Genomic DNA, 21,679 nt, shown 5'->3' on the forward strand with positions numbered 1-21,679 from the left:
TGGGGTGCCTAGGAGCAAGGGACCTGGAGACAAGGGAGCTGGGGTACCTGGGAGCAAGGGGCCTGGAGAGCTGGAGGCAAGGGAGCTGGGGTACCTAGGAGCAAAGGGGCCTGGAGAGCTGGAGGTAAGGGAGCTGGGGTGCCTAGGAGCAAGGGGCCTGGAGAGATGGAGGCAAGGGTGCTGGGGTGCCTAGGAGCAAGGGGCCTGGAGAGCTGGAGGCAAGGGAGCTGTGGTACCTAGGAGCAAGGGAGCTGGAGGCAAGGGGGCTGGGGTGTCTAGGAGCAAGGTGCCTGGGGAGCTGGAGGCAAGGGAGCTGTGGCTCCGGGGTGCCTAGGAGGAAGGGAATGTAAGGGGCCTGGAGAGCTAGAGGCAAGGGAGCTGGGGTGCCTAGGAGCAAGGGAACTGGAGGCAAGGGAGCTGGGGTGCCTAGGAGCAAGGGAACTGGAGGCAAGGGAGCTGGGGTGCCTAGGAGCTAGGGAACTGGGGGTAAGGGGCCTGGAGAGCTGGAGGCAAGGGAGCTGGGGTGCTTAGGAGCAAGGGACCTGGAGAGCTGGAGACAAGGGAGCGGGAGGCAAGGGAGCTGCGGCGCCTAGAAGCAAGGGGCCTGGAGAGCTGGAGGCAAGGGAGCTGGGGTGCCTAGGAGCAAGGGAGCTGGGGGCTCTAGACCCCCTGTGGTAAAGGACATAGATGCACTGGAGTTCTGGGGGGCATATGGTAGGATTCCTGGATTTATAAAAACTGGCAGAGGCCACAAGCTTAGAAGTGGGGCTATATATGGCAGCCACCGTTAACCAGAGGTAAAGTTTGCAGATGTTGTGAATTTAACTTTTCAACCTATTCACGAGGTGCTCTTTTCTCAAGGTGTAAATATTTGTCATTTTGGTAGTAAAGTCACAACGTCATTGAAACACAGATTATATAATCCGTATGAATCTATTAGGGTAGACACGGGTCAAAACTGGCTCTTAGAAAGGGTGAGAGGTGTAAACGTTACCATGGAGATTTGGAAGTAATGCGTGTCCAAATCGGAACCAGAGGTGATCGTTCAGGTCCCGTCTTTTCTCCTCCTCTGTACCACTTCCAAGCCAGAGGCCATCCATATGAGCATCAACATTGATCTTGTTCCAATATAAAGTCTAGCTTAAACTGCAGAGCGTTGTCTGCTCCGAACACATGCAACACAAGACCTGTTTTTGTCTAGTAGGTCCTCATTAGTGCGGTATAATTTATGTTCTATGGCACAGTAAGTGTGTGTGTATAAATATATATATATATATATATATATATATATACACCGCAATCCACTTGGACAACACTGAACTTTTCATTAAGGACTATACGGCAACTCACTTGAGGTTAATAATGTACCACAGGCCAGACAGAGTTCCTTGCCTGAGCCCCTGATGAAGCGCGAATTCGTGAAACGCGTTGGGAGGGCTATGTGATTTCAGTGGGTCTGACTGTCCCCCGCATCGCTTCCTTCAATCAATAAATACGAGGCAAATGAATTACCTGATGGTGGTCCTTTCCTTTTTGCAGGCACCTTTTTGATGGTGTGTGTGTGTATATATATATATATATATATATATATACACTCACACTCTCTTAGGATGTATACTGGACCAAACAGCATAGTGATGAAAGAATTGTATGACTTAATCGAAGTCACTGACAATAACTTTGGCCACATTCAATCCATTGTTTTTTGTCCACTGTTCCTCTCTATACAGACACTAAATTAACTTCATGCACAATAGTTTAACTTTTTCTGCAATAGGAAAAGTCAGGCCTGAGCTGCCAGCTCAGGTCACTTCTGACAAACACAAGTAACAGCAGGCCGTCTTCAGCCTTCTGAGGCCTCATCAGTGAAGTATAGACCCAGCTCCTTGGAATAGCAAACTAATTTGTCTCTTCTGCATAATATTATACCCTATATGTGTACCATTGTTTACTGTTTAGCACCTCCCCCCCCCCCCCCCCCCACAATTGCTGTGTACATTTCATTTTGTCCCCTCTTCCAACTTATTGTGAAGCGCTCTGATATCCTTCGGGATCTTGTTCGCGCTATATAAAACTTTATAAATAAAAAAAAAAAGGGCCCATGCCCGGTGATAATCCCACCCACTGTTTAGCAGGATGGTGAGAATGCTGAAATGTTCTTCCAGAAATACTTGCCTTTCACGAGATGGGCAAGTCCTAGTACGAGCAACATTAAAATGCAGTGCCTCCCCCCGAAACCTGGAGTATGTATCGAAAAAAAGCCTTTGGGCTGCAGAGCCAGATGTGCAAAAAACGGTATTTTGGTTAAAATACAGTTTAACCTCTTATAAGATGACGAAGAGTGGCTTCCAGCTCTGCGAAGATCAACTGTGAAATAAGTGTTTGCAGTGAATGGTGCTTACCTTTTAAATAATTTACAAAATGATGCTCTGCTACATAGAGCAGTCTACAATATATATGCCTATTAGTTACATATGTACCTAATTTGTATTGTTAGCCAAGGTGTTGCGCCGAAAGAACTCTCTAAATATGCAAAAGCAGTTATCCTATACCCTATACTAGCGTCTTCTGGAAACAGACTTCTTACCTAGGTCTCCAATTAACCCATAGACCGAGTAATATGGACCATCCTGCATGCCTGGGATGCGGTTGAGGGATGAGTGGCATAAAGGATACTAAGATAGGAGATATTGGTATGTAAAAGGGTCCCAAGTAATGCTGCCATTGTTGGGAGCACCAGAAATGTGGTCTTATCCATTGTTGCGGTGCATAACTGGATTATTCCATGCATCCTGCATTTTACCCTCGTCTGTTCCCTCAGTTGGCCAGGCCTCTGCCTAAATCATATCAGTTTCCATTCCACATCAACATGTAATTGTTCTCCACTAGAATTCGAGCCTAGTCCATGTGTGAGTTTGGATCTTTTCTCCATAACCCGATGATGGAGATGTGGAAAGGGTGTAGACCTGCAAATCCCTGAATCTAGGGATCACAACCTAGCCCTTGGATGACTGGTATTCACAACACTCTCTGGAGTTGGAAGAATTAAATGTCAGAAAGAAAGTTTTCTTTCTTGAGTACCCTCACTCAGCAGGGTTTCCCCATGGTGACATGCTTCATCATTGGGGCCATCCCAGTCCTCTACGGACTGAGGTGTGCTACGACTTGCGGAATTACGTAAGAGCACTGAAGTGATGGACTATGTATAGTGCAGTCAGTGTAGTGAAGGGGAGTGGGTTTTGAAGTGAGTTAAAACTACCTATCTAGTGGGCGACGATGATTTATTCTTGCTCCTAGTAGGTATGATTAAAAACGGGATAGAACACTAGACGTCCTAATTACAATGAGTTAGGTGTACCTAGTAATTCAAGTCAACATGTTTCGAGCGTTCCCCAAGCTCTTCGTCAGGACTACACAGGGACCAGCTCTGTGTTTGCCACTCCTAGTTGTGCTCAAGTGAGGTCAATTCTTAATAAATAAAATGCTGCAACAGTAAAGCATGCGTTAGTACATACGTATATTGATAAGTCACTTAGTATATTAATGGGGACCTAGCTTTGCCCCACGGTCGCGGAGAGTTGTTGGTATCTCTTCAATTTGCTCATAAGATACGCAGGCTTAGTCACCTATACTGGAACCTCCTGATGTGGAAAGGGTGCTATTCCAGACAGACCTTCAACAATATGGACAATTTGTTTATGCCTTTTTTTTTTTTAATATATTTACATTTTTTTTAACGTGTCCAGGCTGGATTTAGAGCATGGTCTTTGAACAACAAAGTTGTATCTTGTTAACTACTTGTTAGCTACAAATGAACATATTGTGTGACATGGTTTGTGTTTGCAGAGCCCTGACTCGGAACAAATGGGGCATGCAGGAACTTTCTTTGCTGAATCATTTGGGTGGAGCATGGATGCCACTTCTCAAACGGTTGTACTCTTTGCTTTGTTTTTCAGTGAACTTGAACGTCTCAGTAATCTAGTGGGAAAACCATCTGAGAACCACCCCCTGCATAACAGCGGCCTGCTGAGTCTGGATCCAGTGCAGGACAAAACTCCTCTGTACAGCCAGCTTCTCCAAGCCTACAAATGGTCGAACAAGGTTAGATTTGTTCCAGATCTAAATAATTTACCATTAGAATCTGTTTCAGGCTAAGATCCGCTCATTCTTATTTAAATGTTAAATTTTTCTTGAGCGCTTTGGTCAAAAGCATGAAAGAAGGAAATACAGTTTGAGAGCAGCCCTTGAAAATGTGAGCCAATTTTCAAGAATTTCGTAATGCTGGTAACACTCACTTAGCACCAATCCTTCCATGCAGTGCTGCAAATGCCTCATCCAAATCTGTGAGGGCTGCTGTTCTCTTTTTAAAACAAACCATTTTGTCTATAACTTCCCAGTCTGGCAGTGCTGGTCTACATTCTAATGTGTGTCCATGTGTGCATTTTGGAGTTTGATACTTTTAGTTTGTGCTGTTGGATGTTTAGTATTGTCAGTATTTCAGTGAATATTGTTCAGGGTGTGTACACACCAGCTCTTATTAATGTTACGTTCTTATTATTGTTAGCGCAGGATTGACAACTATGCTGCACTCTGTCAGCTCATGAACTGCCTCCGTTGTGGGGTGCTGCGCTGTCAGCTCATGAACTGCCTCAGTTGTGGGGTGCTGCGCTGCTGTGAGAGCCTTGATGTAGACTTGTGTGGGTTAATTGCACTAATCCATGTTAGTTTTTGTGGTTTTGCTGGTTGGTATGTGCAGATTTCCATATTGGGCTTGTGGTAAGGAATCCATCTGATGGTGGGCTTCTTGATTGGTGGGTAAAGGCATTTGAGGTCAGGAGAGCCATGACCAGCCCATCCTATTTACCCCAGATGCAGGAGCTGGGAACCAAGTAGTCCCAGCAAATTCTTTTACACCAACCCTCATGCTGCATATAGTGAGTGAGCCTGGTTATTTACAGGGAGATGGAGGGGAACTCATCACCACCCCAAGATTTGTTTGAAAAAATGTGCACGTGGCGTTTCACAACAAATTCTTCATTATAGAACATAGTCCAGCCATTGAATGGATGGAGATTGCAGAAATTGCTCCATGGCTCTAAATTGAATGCAATAATGGGAGAGGAGTGGGTGGACAAATTAATTCAAAATTGGATCACAATAAAGAGTTTCTTTAGCTATGTGAAACAAATGGTCTGAATTCACCGACCAAAGGGATGGGTGCTCTGGTTTTCATTTTAGCATCTGCATTAAAAGATCTTCCCCAGCAATACCACCACTAGTCCTTGTGAAACGTGCATAATCTGGATGAATTTAACACAGTGCGCCGATTTAGCACCTCAAATTAAACTCAAAGCAGTAAACATTGTTCTAAAACAGGATAAAAGAACCATGTGGCGACTAAATTGCACAACCTGAAACCAGGAAACCTTCCATACACTGCAGCTTCCACTTGACCATATTTTGTGATCCTAGCCAATTACTATTTTCATAGGGCTTTCTTTCTTTTCAAGGTATAGGCTGCACAAAAACAAAATACTGTAATGTTACTCAGTCTACAGTAACACCCAAGCCATGTATTGGGGGCAAAAGACAACTGATATTCTACTTGGTTCACTAATAGCATAGTCTGAGTAATCATATAATTTTTTATAATAAACTGAAATGCATTGTAGTCATCACATAATAATAAAACTTCAAAAATCAAGAGGATTTCTTTATCATACATGTATGGGCCCCTTTCACCTCCGTATTTTAGTCTCGCCTAGGCAGTGCTTACACTGTCAATTCAAGACCTGCTGTATCTAGGATGTAGGCTTGAAAAACGCCCATCTTTTTCATTGGTTCCTCTTACTGTTCTGTAGAAATACTGTTTTCATTGGTGAATACAGTTAGTCCCTCCTTTTGAAATGTTGTATCCTCCCATAAGGACTGCCCCTCTCACATGTGTTCTTGCTGTTCAGGTAATATATACTTCGCGAGAACGCCTTTTTAGGTATCGCCTACGCAGCGCGCAAGGGCTGCTTAAGAGGGACCTCTTGAAATCGCTCTGTTCTTTCTTGGAAACACGTGCATGTTTTGCACGGTTTCTAATGAGTACTCGTGCATGCAGAGCATTTGCCTTGCGGGAGCGAGCAGCGATGCCATCTGTTTGCAATTATCGTGGCTGCCGCTGCTCACTCCCGCAAGGCAAACGCCCTGCACGCGTTAAGATACCATCCAGATGCGTTGTGCTTTCCTCCCTTCCATTGCTCCTCGTTTGCTGCACTGCTTTGTGCAAGCACCGCGAAGCATCTGCTAGCGCTACATGTCATGCTGTAAACTAGCGACCTAGATTTACGTCTTTCAGCTCTTGTCTGTCTGTGTATTTGCGCATATTCACCACCGAGGATGTTATCCGGAGTCTTTCCTCCCAGCCTGGAGCCGACTGTGTCCTCCTATTCGTTGGTTCTTCTCCACAGTACTCTCTCTGGTTGGTGTGGCCCTTTAACTTCTAGCACTTTGGAGCCCTACGAGGTGCTGCACAAAGGCAGGGTAGCGTAAAGATACCAGCCAGATGCGCCAAGCTTTCCTCCTTTCCATTGCTCCTCGTTTGCTCCGCTGCTTTGTGCAAGCGCCGCAAAGCATCTGCTAGTGCTGTATGTCATGCCGTAAATTTGGCGCCTCTTAATAGGATGTTGGACATTTCCTCCTCCTTACCCCCATCCCCCAAGTAATTACTTAATGAGACCTCTGCGCCTCACACACACCCTTCCCAAAAAGTTGAAAAGCCCCCCCCTTCCCATTACACCTCCTGTTTTAGTTGACACAAGCCCCTCCCCCACCAAGTACAGTTGTCCTGGTCCCAACAGGGTGGGAGGGAGGGGTTAATTAATTAGGGTGAAAACCTTACTCTGAGTACTGCAATTACCGGTAAGCAATTAAAGCAGTAACTAGGGAAACATAAGCTGTAGCAACAGCTGAAACATTGTAGGCTCCTGGAGTACAACCTCACACCACAAAACCCTCACAATAGAGTAATTAGACCCCTAGCATCGCGTTATCCAGTACGTCACAACGGACGTGGAAATATTAATTCCTTTCTTTTCTACGGCCAGGGTCTCTGCACACACTACCCTGTACTGTGATTGCTTCGTAATTCACCATCTGCACTTCATCAGATTAAAAAAAGTTTTCCTGCTCAACAAATCTTTTCTTATTGACGCGTGTGGCGTCTGCACCACTCCTGGCTGGTGCTTGTAGTAATTACACCGATCGCTCCGTGCCAGCCTTCCCCGTTGAAGTGCAGTACCTGTGTGTGCCACAGGAAACAAGCATTTACAATGCAATAGGTCTCGCATTGAAGCAAGTTTGAGCTACTGGCATTGCAAATAATGCCTTTTATTTTTGTTTTCTTTGTAAAAACATAAATAAAAGGCATGGTAATTTACAATGCCAATAGCTTAAACTCTCGTAACTGCGAGACCTATTGCATTGCAAATGCTTATTTTTTTTTAGTTGACCAGCCTCGTTGCTGTTTACTGTTCCGTCGCTTCATTTGGTTGCTGAGCCTTTAAACCTCCCACAACACTCCCCACCACCACTCAGAGGCCACTGCTGTTGTGCTGGTTTTTTTTTGGTTTGGTTACTTTAGCTGTAATTTGTATTGCAGTACTCTCGTTTAATATCTCTTTACCATCTTCGCCCAACCCCCTGCTAGCCCCCTAGATCGCTACATTAAATTTGTATGTTATATTAGGTGCTTTTATTTATGTAATGCACCTAGCCATGGGTTTGGGAAATCAAACAATCAGCCCATTTTCACAGGATATTGAGCCCACACCAGACTCAAACACTGATCCCCAGCTCACACACTATATCCTTTCCCTAGCCATGTTGCAGGGTGCAGTACCATAAGTGGCCAAAAGAGGCCCCAAGGGACTCCTAGTGACAGCCTCTGGTACTGCACCCTCACAACACTGCTCTTTCTTCATCGGAACACCCAGTTTCTGTTGCCTTCGTGATTTCAGCCACTTGTAATTTTATCGTTTGGGTTGGGGAGGAGCTTGCAACGAGGCTCTGTTGCTCAATGTGCATCAACACCATTTTATATATATCCAGCTGTTACACTGACACTTGATATGTTACCCCATGCAGTCTTTGTGTCAAGTTCCGCTTTTGGGGCTTAGGACAGTTCTCCGCTGTTTGCCGTTTACCGTTATCATTGCATTTACATTCAGCTGTCACGCGGACACTTCAGAGAATTCTGCTTGCATTCTCTGGGTGTAGTTGTACTTTTGGGTGCCTCAGACAGGTTTCCCTTGTCCACCGTGCACAGGCTCTTACGTGCAGCCACTTGCTTTATTTCAACTTTGGAGGCCTCCCATCGGGGCTTCATTGCTTAAGGTGCATCAGCACTACTTTATTTAAAATTAGCTGATGCACTGCCACACTAAATAGTTACCTGTGTTGTCTCCTTGTTTAGTTCCACCTTTGGGGGCCTCAGGTGTCTGCGGTGCACTGTCAGTCACCATTTTACTTACATAAGGCAGTCCCTCCTGTTTCCACTGGTTTAGCATCCACCAGCCCCCCGATTAAAACAAGAAACGTGGAAATGGAAACCTGTGCTCTGCTTCATTTTTTTCTATTTATAATTGCATTAAGGGTGCAGTACCTTATGTGGCTAATAGAGGTCCCTTTACAACTCGACAGGACACCTAGTAATAGCCTGCAGTACTGCACCGTTTTCATTCTTCATGGATTTTCGTTTATTACTTATGCTAACTCTGGGATATTGTTTGAAAAGGACAAAAAAACGAATAAACATTTGCAACGCCAATAGCTCAAACTTTCACTAATGCGGGACCCATTGCATTTCAAATGCTTGTTTCCTCTGAATGTCGGCGCTCCTTGTGGGGACCCTGCAGGAGACAGAAACCAACCGAATATAAAATCCAATGGTTTTGAAATGAGCGTCGCCTGACAGGAGCACTTTAAAGCCATTGGTTGTGCATTGTGTGTAAAGCGTTGCTGAAGTACTGCAGAAAAGAACTGTGGCCAGCCCAGCCTCTGGCTTCAAAACCAGCCCCAGCTCTCAGCCTACCAGGAAACACCGGGTATGGTCAGTGAGGGCCTGCCCAGATATTCTTCCAGCTGTTGACTATGAATATTCAGCACCTCTGGAAGCGTTCTAGGTGTGTAGACTAAATCACTGTTGCTTTGATGCAGTTCATGTATCAATAGGTTCCACTTGTACCTGTGTCCATGGGCATTTGTATGTCGCGAGTCATTCACATGAAATTAGACACTATTTTCACTAATGTAAATACTAAAACACTTGTCACTTGAGAGAGACCTGCAGGTCACATGATCCAATCCAAGCAAGGCCAACTGAGTATTTTTTTATGCTGAGGTTGTTAAAATGAGTATAGGTGCGTCGGGAAATAGCATTACAGTGCTTAGGAGTAAAGTCCCCGTTGTTAGGCAGACTGAAATATGTTCTCCAATATTCTTTCATTTGATTTTAGTATCATCTGGATCTTGTATGGCAGTTTCTTTACGCTAGCTTTTAGAGAGGAAAGTTGTCTTCCAGGTGCTATTTACACAACTGAGCATTCACCAAGTGTCACGTATGTTTCTGAGTTTTGTAGATATCCTTAAGAAGTTGTTCAACTCCTGCTCATTAAATTATTTTTGTCCCCTAGCTGTTCTTTTACAGTGCAGTAAAGAATACGGGAACTTCATTTGAGAAGTAATGGTTAGGTTAGTCCTCCCTTCTTAGCCACTGTAACCTTTAAAAAAATTTACATGTAGTACATAAAATTCGGTTGTCTCAGTCGGGACCATTGTTATGTTCAAGTAACGTAAAACCAACTATCTTTGGTTTATAAAATCCCAAAGTATCCGAAAACCAAAACTTGTGGTGACATGGTCTCCATCCTAGGACGGTTCGGATCAGTGATTGTTAAATCACTTCTAATTTTCCCTGCTGTTTTTAGGTCACCATGACTTTCGGAAGACGCTGTATAATACAGCCTACTATCTTGTAAAGTATTTTCTTCACAATCATTTAGTTCTTGTAAAAATCTCACTATCTTTTAAAATCTTGCAAATACTTTGAATGCTTTATACTTTACAACGGTTTTAAACTCGAGAATCTTTACCTGTGGATTGGGCACTTTATTCTTAATACCCATTACTAGTGATGCAAGCACGGGTATGTATGTGGCGGTTTTTATATAGGAGCAGTGCTGGACAGCGGGCGTGTTCACAAGAGAGGGGAGTTGTCGTTGGATTCCTGTTGTGTGGGGATGTACTGCTTTTTTCAGAGATTGGTGATGGTAAGGAGCAGAGATTAAGAATATTAGTAATTTGTTTAATACACCAGGATAGTTAACATTTTGTTTTTTCCAGATCTTGTTGCTCCTACTTAGCGTATTAAAGTTGTTGGTTGGACAGTGGTCTTTGTTTGCTTTACTATGCCATTTCCAGTTGTGGGTTGGGACACATAGATCCAGTATTTTCACTTTTTTTGCTTTCCTCTCTCTTTTGGTTTCAGTTTGCTTCCTTTGAAGCATTCAGATTTTTCATTTTTGCCTATTGCTGTAACTGAGGAGTATGGACTCCCTGACTATTAGTTGACAAACAGATGTGTTATATTCTGCTCTATCACTGTGCCTTTATTTATTTTATTTTTTTGTAAGTTAACCTCAGATGTCAAGTTAAATATTAAATAAGATACTCATGTCCTCTGCTGTCAGTAATAATAACCCATGTCCCCTTGATCCTGCATCATGGTTGCACAAGACGGAAACCTGCAATGTGTAACAACCTCTCTGTATTGGGATTGACCCCATTATCTGGCACCCCAAGTCTGTTTAAAAGGTAGCCGGTACTAAACTTTGCTTTTCTGGGGTGTGCATCTTGTGGGACTCTTTTTCTAGCTCTTCTTCAGCTTCAACCAGATGTTTTAAAATTCAGAAGCACTTGCATTGCTGCGTGCAGGCCAATGCGCCTTTTTGCTTTGCCAGTGCAAATTATTGGTTTGCTCATTGTTTTTGCTGCTGCTCTTTAGCATTGGGGAAAGCAAAAAAAGGTAATTGTTGATGCTGAATAGCCTCCGCAAAAGAGAGCAGTGATGTGTAATGTGCGCATTTGTCCTGGTGTAATGGCCATGTTTCTTTATTTTTCATTTACTGTTTCAAGAGGGTGGATACCAGAGCACTTTGGTAATATAAAGAAGAAACGCTGGAGCAGAGTTAGGTCCTCCACGAAACAGAAGCTGCTGTAGTAGTGTGGGGGGAGATGGCAATGGCGGAGCTGGATGAGAGGCGTTAGAAATATAATTGGAGTTGGGGGCGAGCCAGCAACAGCTGTGGGGTGCAGCAATACAAGGCAGAGCCTGTTGATTGAAGTATTGAAGCAGGAGAACGGATGCACTCTCATGGAGTGCTCAAGTTAAAAGTACTTCCATGAACATAGGCCGTGGAAGGATAGCAATTCACCCGATCAAAACTGTTAAAGCAGCTGTGCTCCAGGGCAGACTCTGACCACGAAGAGGGAAGAAAACCACTGAATAAGAAGCAGGCAAAGGAGACTGGCACGAAAGCCAACTAGTGGGCTGACCCCAATAACTCTGAGGATTGGTATCCTCTTCGGGTGAGACCTAAAAAACAGCGCCATTTTCCAACCTTTTCTTTTTTTGTTCTGCTTATCAAATAATTTTATAGGTGGCATTATTTTGTCTCCCATGTTTCCTAGTTTTGAAATATTCCCCTGACGTCTGATTTACTTTGCTCCAAACTATCAGTTTGGCCTAATCCCTTGGCGGAAGCTACAGTCTTCCAGAAGGGACGGAAGGATTCTCGTTCTTGAAAATCTATCTTGATATTCTTGAGAATGAGTGGGACTCCTCAGTGCCACAGATCAGTGCAATGTTCCTTGTTTCCTACTGGGCCCGGCTGCTTTTGTAAGACCAGCGCTTAGAAAAGTATTGTGGTTGAGTGATGTATGAGTTTAAGTTTGGATCCCTTTAAGAGGGACCACAATAAACTGTGTCACAAACACATTCCATTGGCTGCATGCCAAGGAGGTTCAGGCCCAGTCTCCCCACTTCCCCATGCCTCTGCAGATAGACCAATCAGGTTTTAATACCAGAGCTTCACTCGCAGTGGTAGCCTTCACTTAGCTACTTTCTTGCTTCTAATATTTGTGGCTTCCTCTTTGGGCAGCCCCAGTGATAAAGAATTGCGGGTTTGGAGTGTCGTGGTGATCTCTGAACCTTATCCTGTAACTAGATGTTGGTCTTTTATTGGGTGTAGTGGGGGGGATTGGGTCTCATTTGTACTGTATCAGTTCAGCGCTTCCTGTGTCTTATCACCAGCATTTAATAAAGTGTTCACCTTCATACTACTAATGTTGGATGTGGGTCAAACTCAGTGTAGACTGCAGAATCTAAAGATGTAGTGACATTAGAGGCGGTAGGTACATCCTCATAGGTCCGAAGCAGACACTGCATCTTTCGCTAGTAAGAGAAGCACTAAGATGTCGGTGAAGATCTTGAGACTCTGCCCCACCCTGACACAAGTCTGAACGCAAAGATGGTCATCAAGCTGAGGGCACATCAGTGGCGACGAGCCAACCCAATGGCGTTATGGTGGATACGTCCGCGGTGCTTGGCGGTGCCTCTTCAGGTCCCAGTTATATGTTTTTATATAGTGTGGTTACACTGCAGCGTCCATGAGCATCAGAACCACATCAAATCTGACGTTTTTCATTTAGTGTTGTGCGTAAAGAGCTTAGAAAAACAATGCAGTTTTTAAAAACGATGCACGCATCTTACGGTGGCTGGCAGGATGTTTACCTTGGAATAAGTTGCCAAATCAGACCGGTCCAAAGCTTATTAGTCACAATAAATGGGTTATTGAAAGCTGCTGTGCTCTATTAGTTGATGCACAAAATGCAAGATCTTACAAAAATTGAAAACTTCCATCGCCACAATAATAAAGGTTAAATCTTTTTTAACGTCCATAACGTGGGGCCAGAGGTTCCACCTAGAAATAGTATTGTTCTATTTTTATACCTCCTACTAAGGCAGCACTTATAACAGGTTAGCGAGTCCTAAAATTTCCATTCGCCAGTTGACCAATGTATCTGGTCGCACTAAAGCACTTCGTCAATGCTGTACATAAAAGATGTATAAACTGCTTCATCTTTTGTACGTATGCGTAACAGAAATAATTTTCTAGTTTGAAACGCGGCTTTGAATGCCGTAGTAAGCACAGACTGCGCTGTTTGTGGTGTTCGTTGCTGTGATGTGACCTCCCTAGTAATTGGAACTGATACCATCTCTCGTTAAATTTTCTTGCAGGTCACATGATGTCTGACCAGCCACCCTGATAGCACCATCCCTTTGCGCGGTGGAAGAACATACGAAGCATGCATGCTCCAGTATTGGACATCAAGCTACTCTACCTGCAGAGGCGAAGTGCTGGCCCAGTCAAGGCGTTTGGGTTGAGAATGGGAAACACGCGTGGAACATGTCGCGGCAACTGGTTCCTCCTCTGCTGGACAGTGATGGCTGCATGTACAGGTTGCTGCAGTCAAACCGGTCGAGAGCGAGCGTCTAACCTTGTGTGGACCATCCACCGCTGTTTAAAATGTGTGCATCTTGCTGATGGATGCATAGAAAGCAGGAACCCAACCTGTGGGCTAGTAAAAATGCACAGACCTGGTTCACATTTTCAATGTTTAAAGTGACCAGCATTCTTGCCTAGGATTCTATTGCTTGAAGCTTCATTGGTCCCAGGCACCAGCATCTCAGTGACTTGAAGAACAGTGCTGCGTGCCTACGGCTGACGTGTGTGGGCCTATGGGAGTAGGATGTTGCTGCGTGTCTATGGCTGACGCGTGTGGACCTATGGAAATAGGACGTTGCTGTGTGTCTATGGCTGACGCGTGTGGACCTATTGAAGCGAGTGTAAAGACTCCCAGCCGTGTAAGAGGCGGTCTGCATTGAAGCCACTGAGTGCTGGCTTGACTCTCAGCACGTGATCTGCGTGCCCACGTGGCGCCAAACATCTACAAATGCCACATGGATTAGAATGAGAACTGAGAATGTTTCCTCTACTTGTCAGCTTTTGCTTTCTTTTCCTGCTTCCATCCTTCCTGCTCTACCAAAGGAAAACTACTTCAATTATGTCCTACAGGGAAATTGTTTTTAATTATTCTGGAGAGAAACTCCTACGAGTATCTGTTCACTTTTTGCATAGTTTTGAAATTTGGAACAAAAAAACATCTGGTCAGTTTCCCTGCAGCCCCCAATGTTAAAACTAAAAGTTGTTAAATAATGAGTACATATTTGAACGTTGAAAGCCATTTTTCATGAACAAATTAGATTAAAAATAATTTTAAGACACAATCTTTTAGTTCACGTTTGTAAGAACCAGTCTACATAAATTCTATGCATGACCTAATTCTACTAGTGATTCTGGCACAGTGTTTTTTTCATAAATGCAAAAAGGAAAATTATGTTGGCTGTCTGAACAAATGTTTTTGCTTCCATGTTTTTATTGAGCTGAAAGGTTTTAAGAGTAGAATAGGTATCCTTTTGCAATTTTCAAACTAACTCGCGACTAAAGTGCTCTCATTTTTCGGCATCCTCTTAACTCCAAAACCCATTTTAGTAAATTTCAACTTTCAATTGAAGAACATTTTTAATTTGTATTAATCTTGATGTGGATACAGTAACAAGAATTGTGCAGGGATAAATATTGGTATTTGTAGTAAACGCGAATACAGTAGTTCTTTTATTCGATTCATTCTTCTGTTTTTTTTCTAGTAGCTCTCTAAAAACGGCGAGCATACTGGATAGCTGTGGCTAGGAAGTGCTTGATTTGAATCACTATCCTCTGCACCATGAGACTGATTTCTTTCTGATTTGGTTGTTTGCCGAAAATAGCATTTGTCTACATGCTTCATCCATGATACTGAATATATTGTCTTCAATGCAAAGTTCTTAACTGAATTTATTGCCCTTGCTCTGAAGACACTAGATTTGAAGATTGCTACTACACTCCTACTAAGGTATCTTCTGCAAAGCCGGAGTGTTGGAACAGTAATGCACCCTGCTGTGTAAACAGGCTTGTACCCCTGCCCTAATACCATAGTATGTGTGAAACTGGTATCCTGATTTTTTTATTTTTTATTATTTCGACCCTGGTGTCACTAATCTAACATGCGTGCAGAGTCCTAGAACTGCCCATGGTAGTGCATGGGTGCCCCACAGAGGTGCACAAAGTGTGTCCTCATAGTGGGCATTTAACTGTTGTCCGTACGCTGGTTGTCACAAAGTGGTCTGCTGATTTAATGTCCCATCGTGTTTAAAAGGGCGTGGATCTCATGTCCGTGAAGAGTATCTCTCTGAAAATAGAAGAAATGTTTTATCGAGAAGAATAATCTTAGTCACAGTGGCGCGTTGTGCACTAGATCACACATTGTGAAGCTGTGTTGGCTTTGCAGTGGTCCCCACTCACCTGGATTAATACAACAGCATCTTTACTGGCGCCTAAGAACAGACAGACAAACTGTAAAGATCTCAAACCCATGACACTGCGATCACATCACACTCGTCCTAAGATCTGTACTTTGGCAACCCATAAAAACGAGTTCCCATTTTCACACGCCAAGCATTACTGCATAAACCTGTTCCTTGCATCTCACTGGGGCCCTTGTGCTTCAGCCTTTATAAACTTGTTTGTGGCTGTAAACCTATTTACATCTTTTGACCCTATAGAACCTATTCATCCTCAAAGTATGGTGGGTCCCTAGTTACGTCTCTCGAACCTTTGTATCCCTGCCTTGCTCAAAGGGCGGCCATAGGACAGCGTACCATCCCCATGTCCTTCCACCCTCTACTGTGCCCACATTCATCGGACACCTCGCCTGTTACTTGTCCTTTATAAGGTGCTCATGGTTGGAAGATAGGTTATCGCTCTTCGTCTCTTATGGCCCTACCATCGACTAGTCCGGCCACCTTCCCCCCGCACGCACCACCTTCGTTCTGACACCTTGTGTGACACCTTGCCTTGTCCTTTATAAGCATGGTTGGATGCCAGGTTATCGCTCTTCGCCCTGTAGAGCCCTACCATCTTCTAGTCGGACCACCTCCCCCCTGCATCACCTTCGTTCTGTAAATGTAGTAGTACTTATATAGCGCACAAATCGACCCATGAGGGTATCTCGGCGCTTGTACGCATACCGCTGTGGAACCCTTCCTGGCTTTCCCTGTGAGGTGTCCACTCCTGGGCACCCCCAGGGTGGAGGCCAGGCATCCAAGCGCTGCTGGGGCCGTTGTGGAGATTAAGCAAGCTATTGCCCAGAGTCACAGAGTGGGACCCATGATTAGAATAGGCACCGAGGCGAGAGTTATCAGGTCCGGGGAGATTGAGTCCAAGACCCGCCGAGGTGGGAATTGAACCCTGGTCCCGGGCCAGACCTCTGCATCCGGGTCTGCCACTCTAACCATTGAGCCACACTTCTGACACCATGTCACCTTGCCTTGTCCTTTATAAGCTGCTCATGGTTGGAAGCCAGGTTACCGCTCTTCGCCCTGTAGAGCCCTACCATCCTCTTGTCCGGCCATCCATCCCCCCCCCCCGCACCCACCTTCGTTCTGTCATTTTGCATCTCCCCGTGCTTTCTTCTTGAGATGTCCGCTATTCGGTCATTCCAAGCGTGGACCGAGTTGCAGTGATGTGTGGGAACACTTTCTGCCTCTTTGCGTTTATTTATTATTTTTTAATTTTTAATGTGCGAGCCCTCGGTTGCTTGCTTGCTGTATTTTTGATGAGCTGAGATAGGGCCATTCCCTCTCTCTGCTCCGAGGCTGCTCATGCATTGCTGATCACCTGAGTGAGCAGGTGTCTTCATGTTTGGGGAGGTGCAGTGACTTGGGGGGGCTGCGACAACGGACATGGCTGAAGGGACACTGCAGCACTCCAGAGACTCTTTGCTTGGTGGGGGCACACAGCCTGTCCTTTCTTGTTTTTTTTACATTTCTAAAAATGTATTAGTTTAGTGTTGAATTTTGATGTTGTTCACGCTTTATTCTAGAGCTGCTGTTGAGCTAAAACAAAACTGTAAAATAACAGGGAGAGGGAGCAATGAATAGTGAACATTAGTTGCACTTCTTGTGGTCATCTCTATTTTGGGTTAAAAAACAAAAGTCGTGCATTAATAAATTGTGATGCTACATAAATAGTGAGGAAGACCTGGGGGAGGGAGACTGAGGAAGGACACCGGTGGTTTAAAAAATTGAGGCACAATGATTGCAGTTTGAAATAGTGGCTAAAGAGAAACAGAAATGTTTTTGGAATTGGTCGTGTTTTCTTGGGCGGTTTAGAATGACGTGTAAACCCTGTGGTGTCCCAGGCCGTCACTGCAGTGAGTGACTGGGGATCCCCATGAGCTGGCTGATTGAGAAACGGGTTCTATTGAGCCGCTGGGCCCCTGAATCCTGTCGGTATGCACATTGATGCTTTCCAATATTTATCAGAGGTTGGTCTAAGAACCCACACCTTTTAAACCCCCCCTCCCCATACACACACACGCACCACTGTGCAATAGAAGTGTCCTCCATTGGGGTTAGTGATGAGTTTGAGTATCGGTGCGCTACATCAAGGGTCGCAGTGACCAGGGCTGGGGTCATTCGTTCTTATTTGGTTGGTGATGCACAGGGGCCCTTGTGTTCTATACGTCTTCCCTCTCTGCAGCCATGGTTTTACGGGGGTATTGTAATACCTGAAATCCATCCTGACAAAGGGGTTTCATTTCAGTTCATTCCTGAGAGACCAACCCCTTCAAACCTCCTCTGACACGGTGTGTACTGGGGGCAGCCAAAGCGTCAGACCCATAAAGCACACTGGTTCAGCACTCCCCAAATCAAACAGTAATCATCAAGTTAAAATTTAAGAAATCCATTCAGTAAGGCTTAAAATTTCTTTTTATTCTTTTGCTTCATACAAAACGTAGCCAACGTGTTTCGTCCAGAGGACTTCTTCAGGGCAACAGCGTGATTTCACTAAGTCACTGAATCCTACAAAGAATAAGCCTGTTCGTGGAATCTTTCTTTTCAAGAATCCAGGAATAAACAGGATAGCCACCTTGTTGATATACTGGTAACCATTCCTTTGTTTATTTACTACTACTGTTTGTCAAGACTGCGTAGTTAGAGTTGTGCAATATTCTGCATCCAATCTCTGTGGTATAAGTAATACCTTGAAAACGTGTAATCATCTCACCGCGTAGTCGGTTAGGAAAAGAGTAGTGTACTGGGGGCAGCCAGAGCGTCGGACCCAGTGGGGGTGGATTGAAAGGTGCTTCTTGCAGATTAGCACTGAATCAGATCTTGTGAAGCTGGACGGTAGCACGGCTCTTGCCTTTTTGTTTCCTACTTCAGTTTTATTTGAAGGGCTTACCTGATGTCTCTGAAGGCTGATAACGTCAGATGTTTGGGGATGTCTGGCTGAGGCTCAGCTCAGCTCGGTTCATTACAATACTGACTTCATGGAGGTATAGCAAAGGCTGCATTGATAGCATTTGAAACAATAAGTGCAGACACTTAATTTTCCTTTAACCAATAGGATAGCTCTGTTTTTAACACCGTAAAACATCCTTACAATTTGCCACTGATGGGTCTGAGAGGTGGCGAGCCATTGGTCGTCTTGCAAGACCTCCTGCCGCCATCTGAAGATGGTTTTGCTTATGTTCAAGGAATGCTTTTGATTTGGTCAAGCATGCACTGTGGGAGTTGAGAATCCCAAAGATAAGCATGCGTTGCTATGGAGCCTGTAATGACACTGTTGAACTTGCATTGCTATGGAGCCTGTAGTGACACCGTTGAACTTGCATTGCTATGAAGCCTGTAGTGACACTGTTGAACTTGCATTGCTATGGAGCCTGTAGTGACACCGTTGAACTTGCATTGCTATGAAGCCTGTAGTGACACTGTTGAACTTGCATTGCTATGGTGCCTGTAATGACACCGTTGAACTTGCATTGCGATGGAGCCTGTAGTGACACCGTTGAACTTGCATTGCTATGAAGCCTGTAGTGACACCGTTGAACTTGCATTGCTGGAGGTCCTGGTTATCTCCCAGTTGAGCATGAATTATTGCACGAGTGCCTTGTAATGGCGAAGTGGGGCGCACATTGCACAAGTGCCTGATAATAAGACAGAACATGTATTGCATAAGCGCCTGGTGATGACAGTTGAGCATGTATTGCACGAGCGCCTGGTAAGGACAGTTGAGCATGTATTGCACGAATGACTGGTAATGACAGTTGAGTGTGTATTGAACGAGTGTCCAGTAATGGCACAGTGGAGCTTGTATTGCTCGACTGCCTGCTACTCACACAGTAGAATATGCTTTGCACGAGTGCCTGGTTATGACACGGTAGAACATGTATTGCATGAGCGCATGGTAATGGCACATTGCGGCATTATTGCTCGAGTGCCCTGTGATCGTACATTGAAGCATGCATTGCTAGAGTGCCTGGTAATGGAACAGTAAAGCATGTGTTGCACAAGTGTCTGGTAATGGCACAGTAGAGCATGTATTGCTTGAGTGTCTGGTAATGGCACAGTAAAGCATGTGTTGCACAAGTGTCTGGTAATGGCACAGTGGAGCATGTATTGCTTAGACCTTGCTGTCCATTTCCTATGGGGGCTTAGACCTTGCGGTCCATTTCCTGGTCCATTATCTATGGGGCTCAGACCCTGCTGTCCGTTTCCCGGCCCCTCCCCTGGACACAAACCCCAGCAGAGGGCATTGACCTGTCAGCCCTGTGTGTAGGGTTCTAAAAGCTATCCGTGGCCTCTGTCCCTGCTGTCCGTTTTCTTAGTCTCTGACCGACACTAGCCCCAGTAGAGGGCGGTGTCCCTAGAGTTAGGTTCAAGTAGCTCACGGGCTGCAGTGGGGTGTCTTAGATGGGCAGGATGTGGCTGGCCTGTGGTGGTCTTGTTAATGTTTGCCCAGTAGAGGGCGGTGTGCTTGAGGTAGGTTCAAGTAGCTCGTGGGCTGCAGTGGGGGGGTCTTAGATGGACAGGATGTGGCTGGCCTGTGCAGGTCTCGATGATGTTTGCCCAGTAGAGGGCGGTGTCCTGAGGTAGGTTCAAGTTGCTCACGGGCTGCAGTGGGGTGTCTTAGATGGGCAGGATGTGGCTGGCCAGTGGTGGTCTTGTTAATGTTTGCCCAGTAGAGGGCGGTGTCCTCTGAGGTAGGTTCAAGTAGCTCACGGGCTGCAGTGGGGGGTCTTAGATGGACAGGATGTGGCTGGCCTGTGGTGGTCTTGTTAATGTTTGCCCAGTAGAGGGCGGTGTGCTTTGAGGTAGGTTCAAGTAGCTCATGGGCTGCAGTGGGGGGTCTTAGATGGACAGGATGTGGCTGGCCAGTGGTGGTCTTGTTAATGTTTGCCCAGTAGAGGGCGGTGTGCTTTGAGGTGGGTTCAAGTAGCTCGTGGGCTGCGGTGGGGGGGTCTTAGATGGACAGGATGTGGCTGGCCTGTGCAGGTCTCGATGATGATTGCCCAGTAGAGGGCGGTGTCCTCTGAGGTAGGTTCAAGTTGCTCACGGGCTGCAGTGGGGTGTCTTAGATGGACAGGATGTGGCTGGCCTGTGGCGGTCTTGTTAATGTTTGCCCAGTAGAGGGCGGTGTCCTCTGAGGTAGGTTCAAGTTGCTCACGGGCTGCAGTGGGGTGTCTTAGATGGACAGGATGTGGCTGGCCTGTGGCGGTCTTGTTAATGTTTGCCCAGTAGAGGGCGGTGTCCTCTGAGGTAGGTTCAAGTAGCTCACGGGCTGCAGTGGGGTGTCTTAGATGGACAGGATGTGGCTGGCCAGTGCAGGTCTCGATGATGATTGCCCAGTAGAGGGCGGTGTCCTCTGAGGTAGGTTCAAGTAGCTCACGGGCTGCAGTGGGGTGTCTTAGATGGACAGGATGTGGCTGGCCAGTGCAGGTCTCGATGATGATTGCCCAGTAGAGGGCGGTGTCCTCTGAGGTAGGTTCAAGTAGCTCGTGGGCTGCAGTGGGGGGGTCTTAGATGGACAGGATGTGGCTGGCCAGTGGTGGTCTTGTTAATGTTTGCCCAGTAGAGGGCGGTGTCCTCTGAGGTAGGTTCAAGTAGCTCATGGGCTGCAGTGGGGGGTCTTAGATGGACAGGATGTGGCTGGCCTGTGGTGGTCTTGTTAATGTTTGCCCAGTAGAGGGCGGTGTGCTTGAGGTAGGTTCAAGTAGCTCGTGGGCTGCGGTGGGGTGTCTTAGATGGACAGGATGTGGCTGGCCAGTGGTGGCCTTGTTAATGTTTGCCCAGTAGAGGGCGGTGTGCTTGAGGTAGGTTCAAGTAGCTCGTGGGCTGCGGTGGGGTGTCTTAGATGGACAGGATGTGGCTGGCCAGTGGTGGCCTTGTTAATGTTTGCCCAGTAGAGGGCGGTGTCCTCTGAGGTGGGTTCAAGTTGCTCACGGGCTGCAGTGGGGGGGTCTTAGATGGACAGGATGTGGCTGGCCAGTGGCGGTCTTGTTAATGTTTGCCCAGTAGAGGGCGGTGTCCTCTGAGGTAGGTTCAAGTAGCTCACGGGCTGCAGTGGGGGGGTCTTAGATGGACAGGATGTGGCTGGCCTGTGGTGGTCTTGTTAATGTTTGCCCAGTA

General features: G+C 45.7%; 1 protein-coding gene across 1 annotated transcript in view; it reads left to right on the forward strand.

Moving 5' to 3' along the window:
* MED27 (mediator complex subunit 27) overlaps positions 1-21,679 on the forward strand; it is a 1,027,121-nt gene that overhangs the window by 15,463 nt on the left and 989,979 nt on the right. The window contains exon 2 of the mRNA XM_078646177.1: positions 3,957-4,101. Within this exon, the coding sequence (XP_078502303.1) occupies positions 3,957-4,101 (145 nt within the window). The remainder of the gene's footprint in view (positions 1-3,956; positions 4,102-21,679) is intronic.

The sequence above is a fragment of the Lissotriton helveticus genome, chromosome 5_1, assembly GCF_964261635.1.
Source record: "Lissotriton helveticus chromosome 5_1, aLisHel1.1, whole genome shotgun sequence".
Lineage (NCBI taxonomy): Eukaryota > Metazoa > Chordata > Amphibia > Caudata > Salamandridae > Lissotriton > Lissotriton helveticus.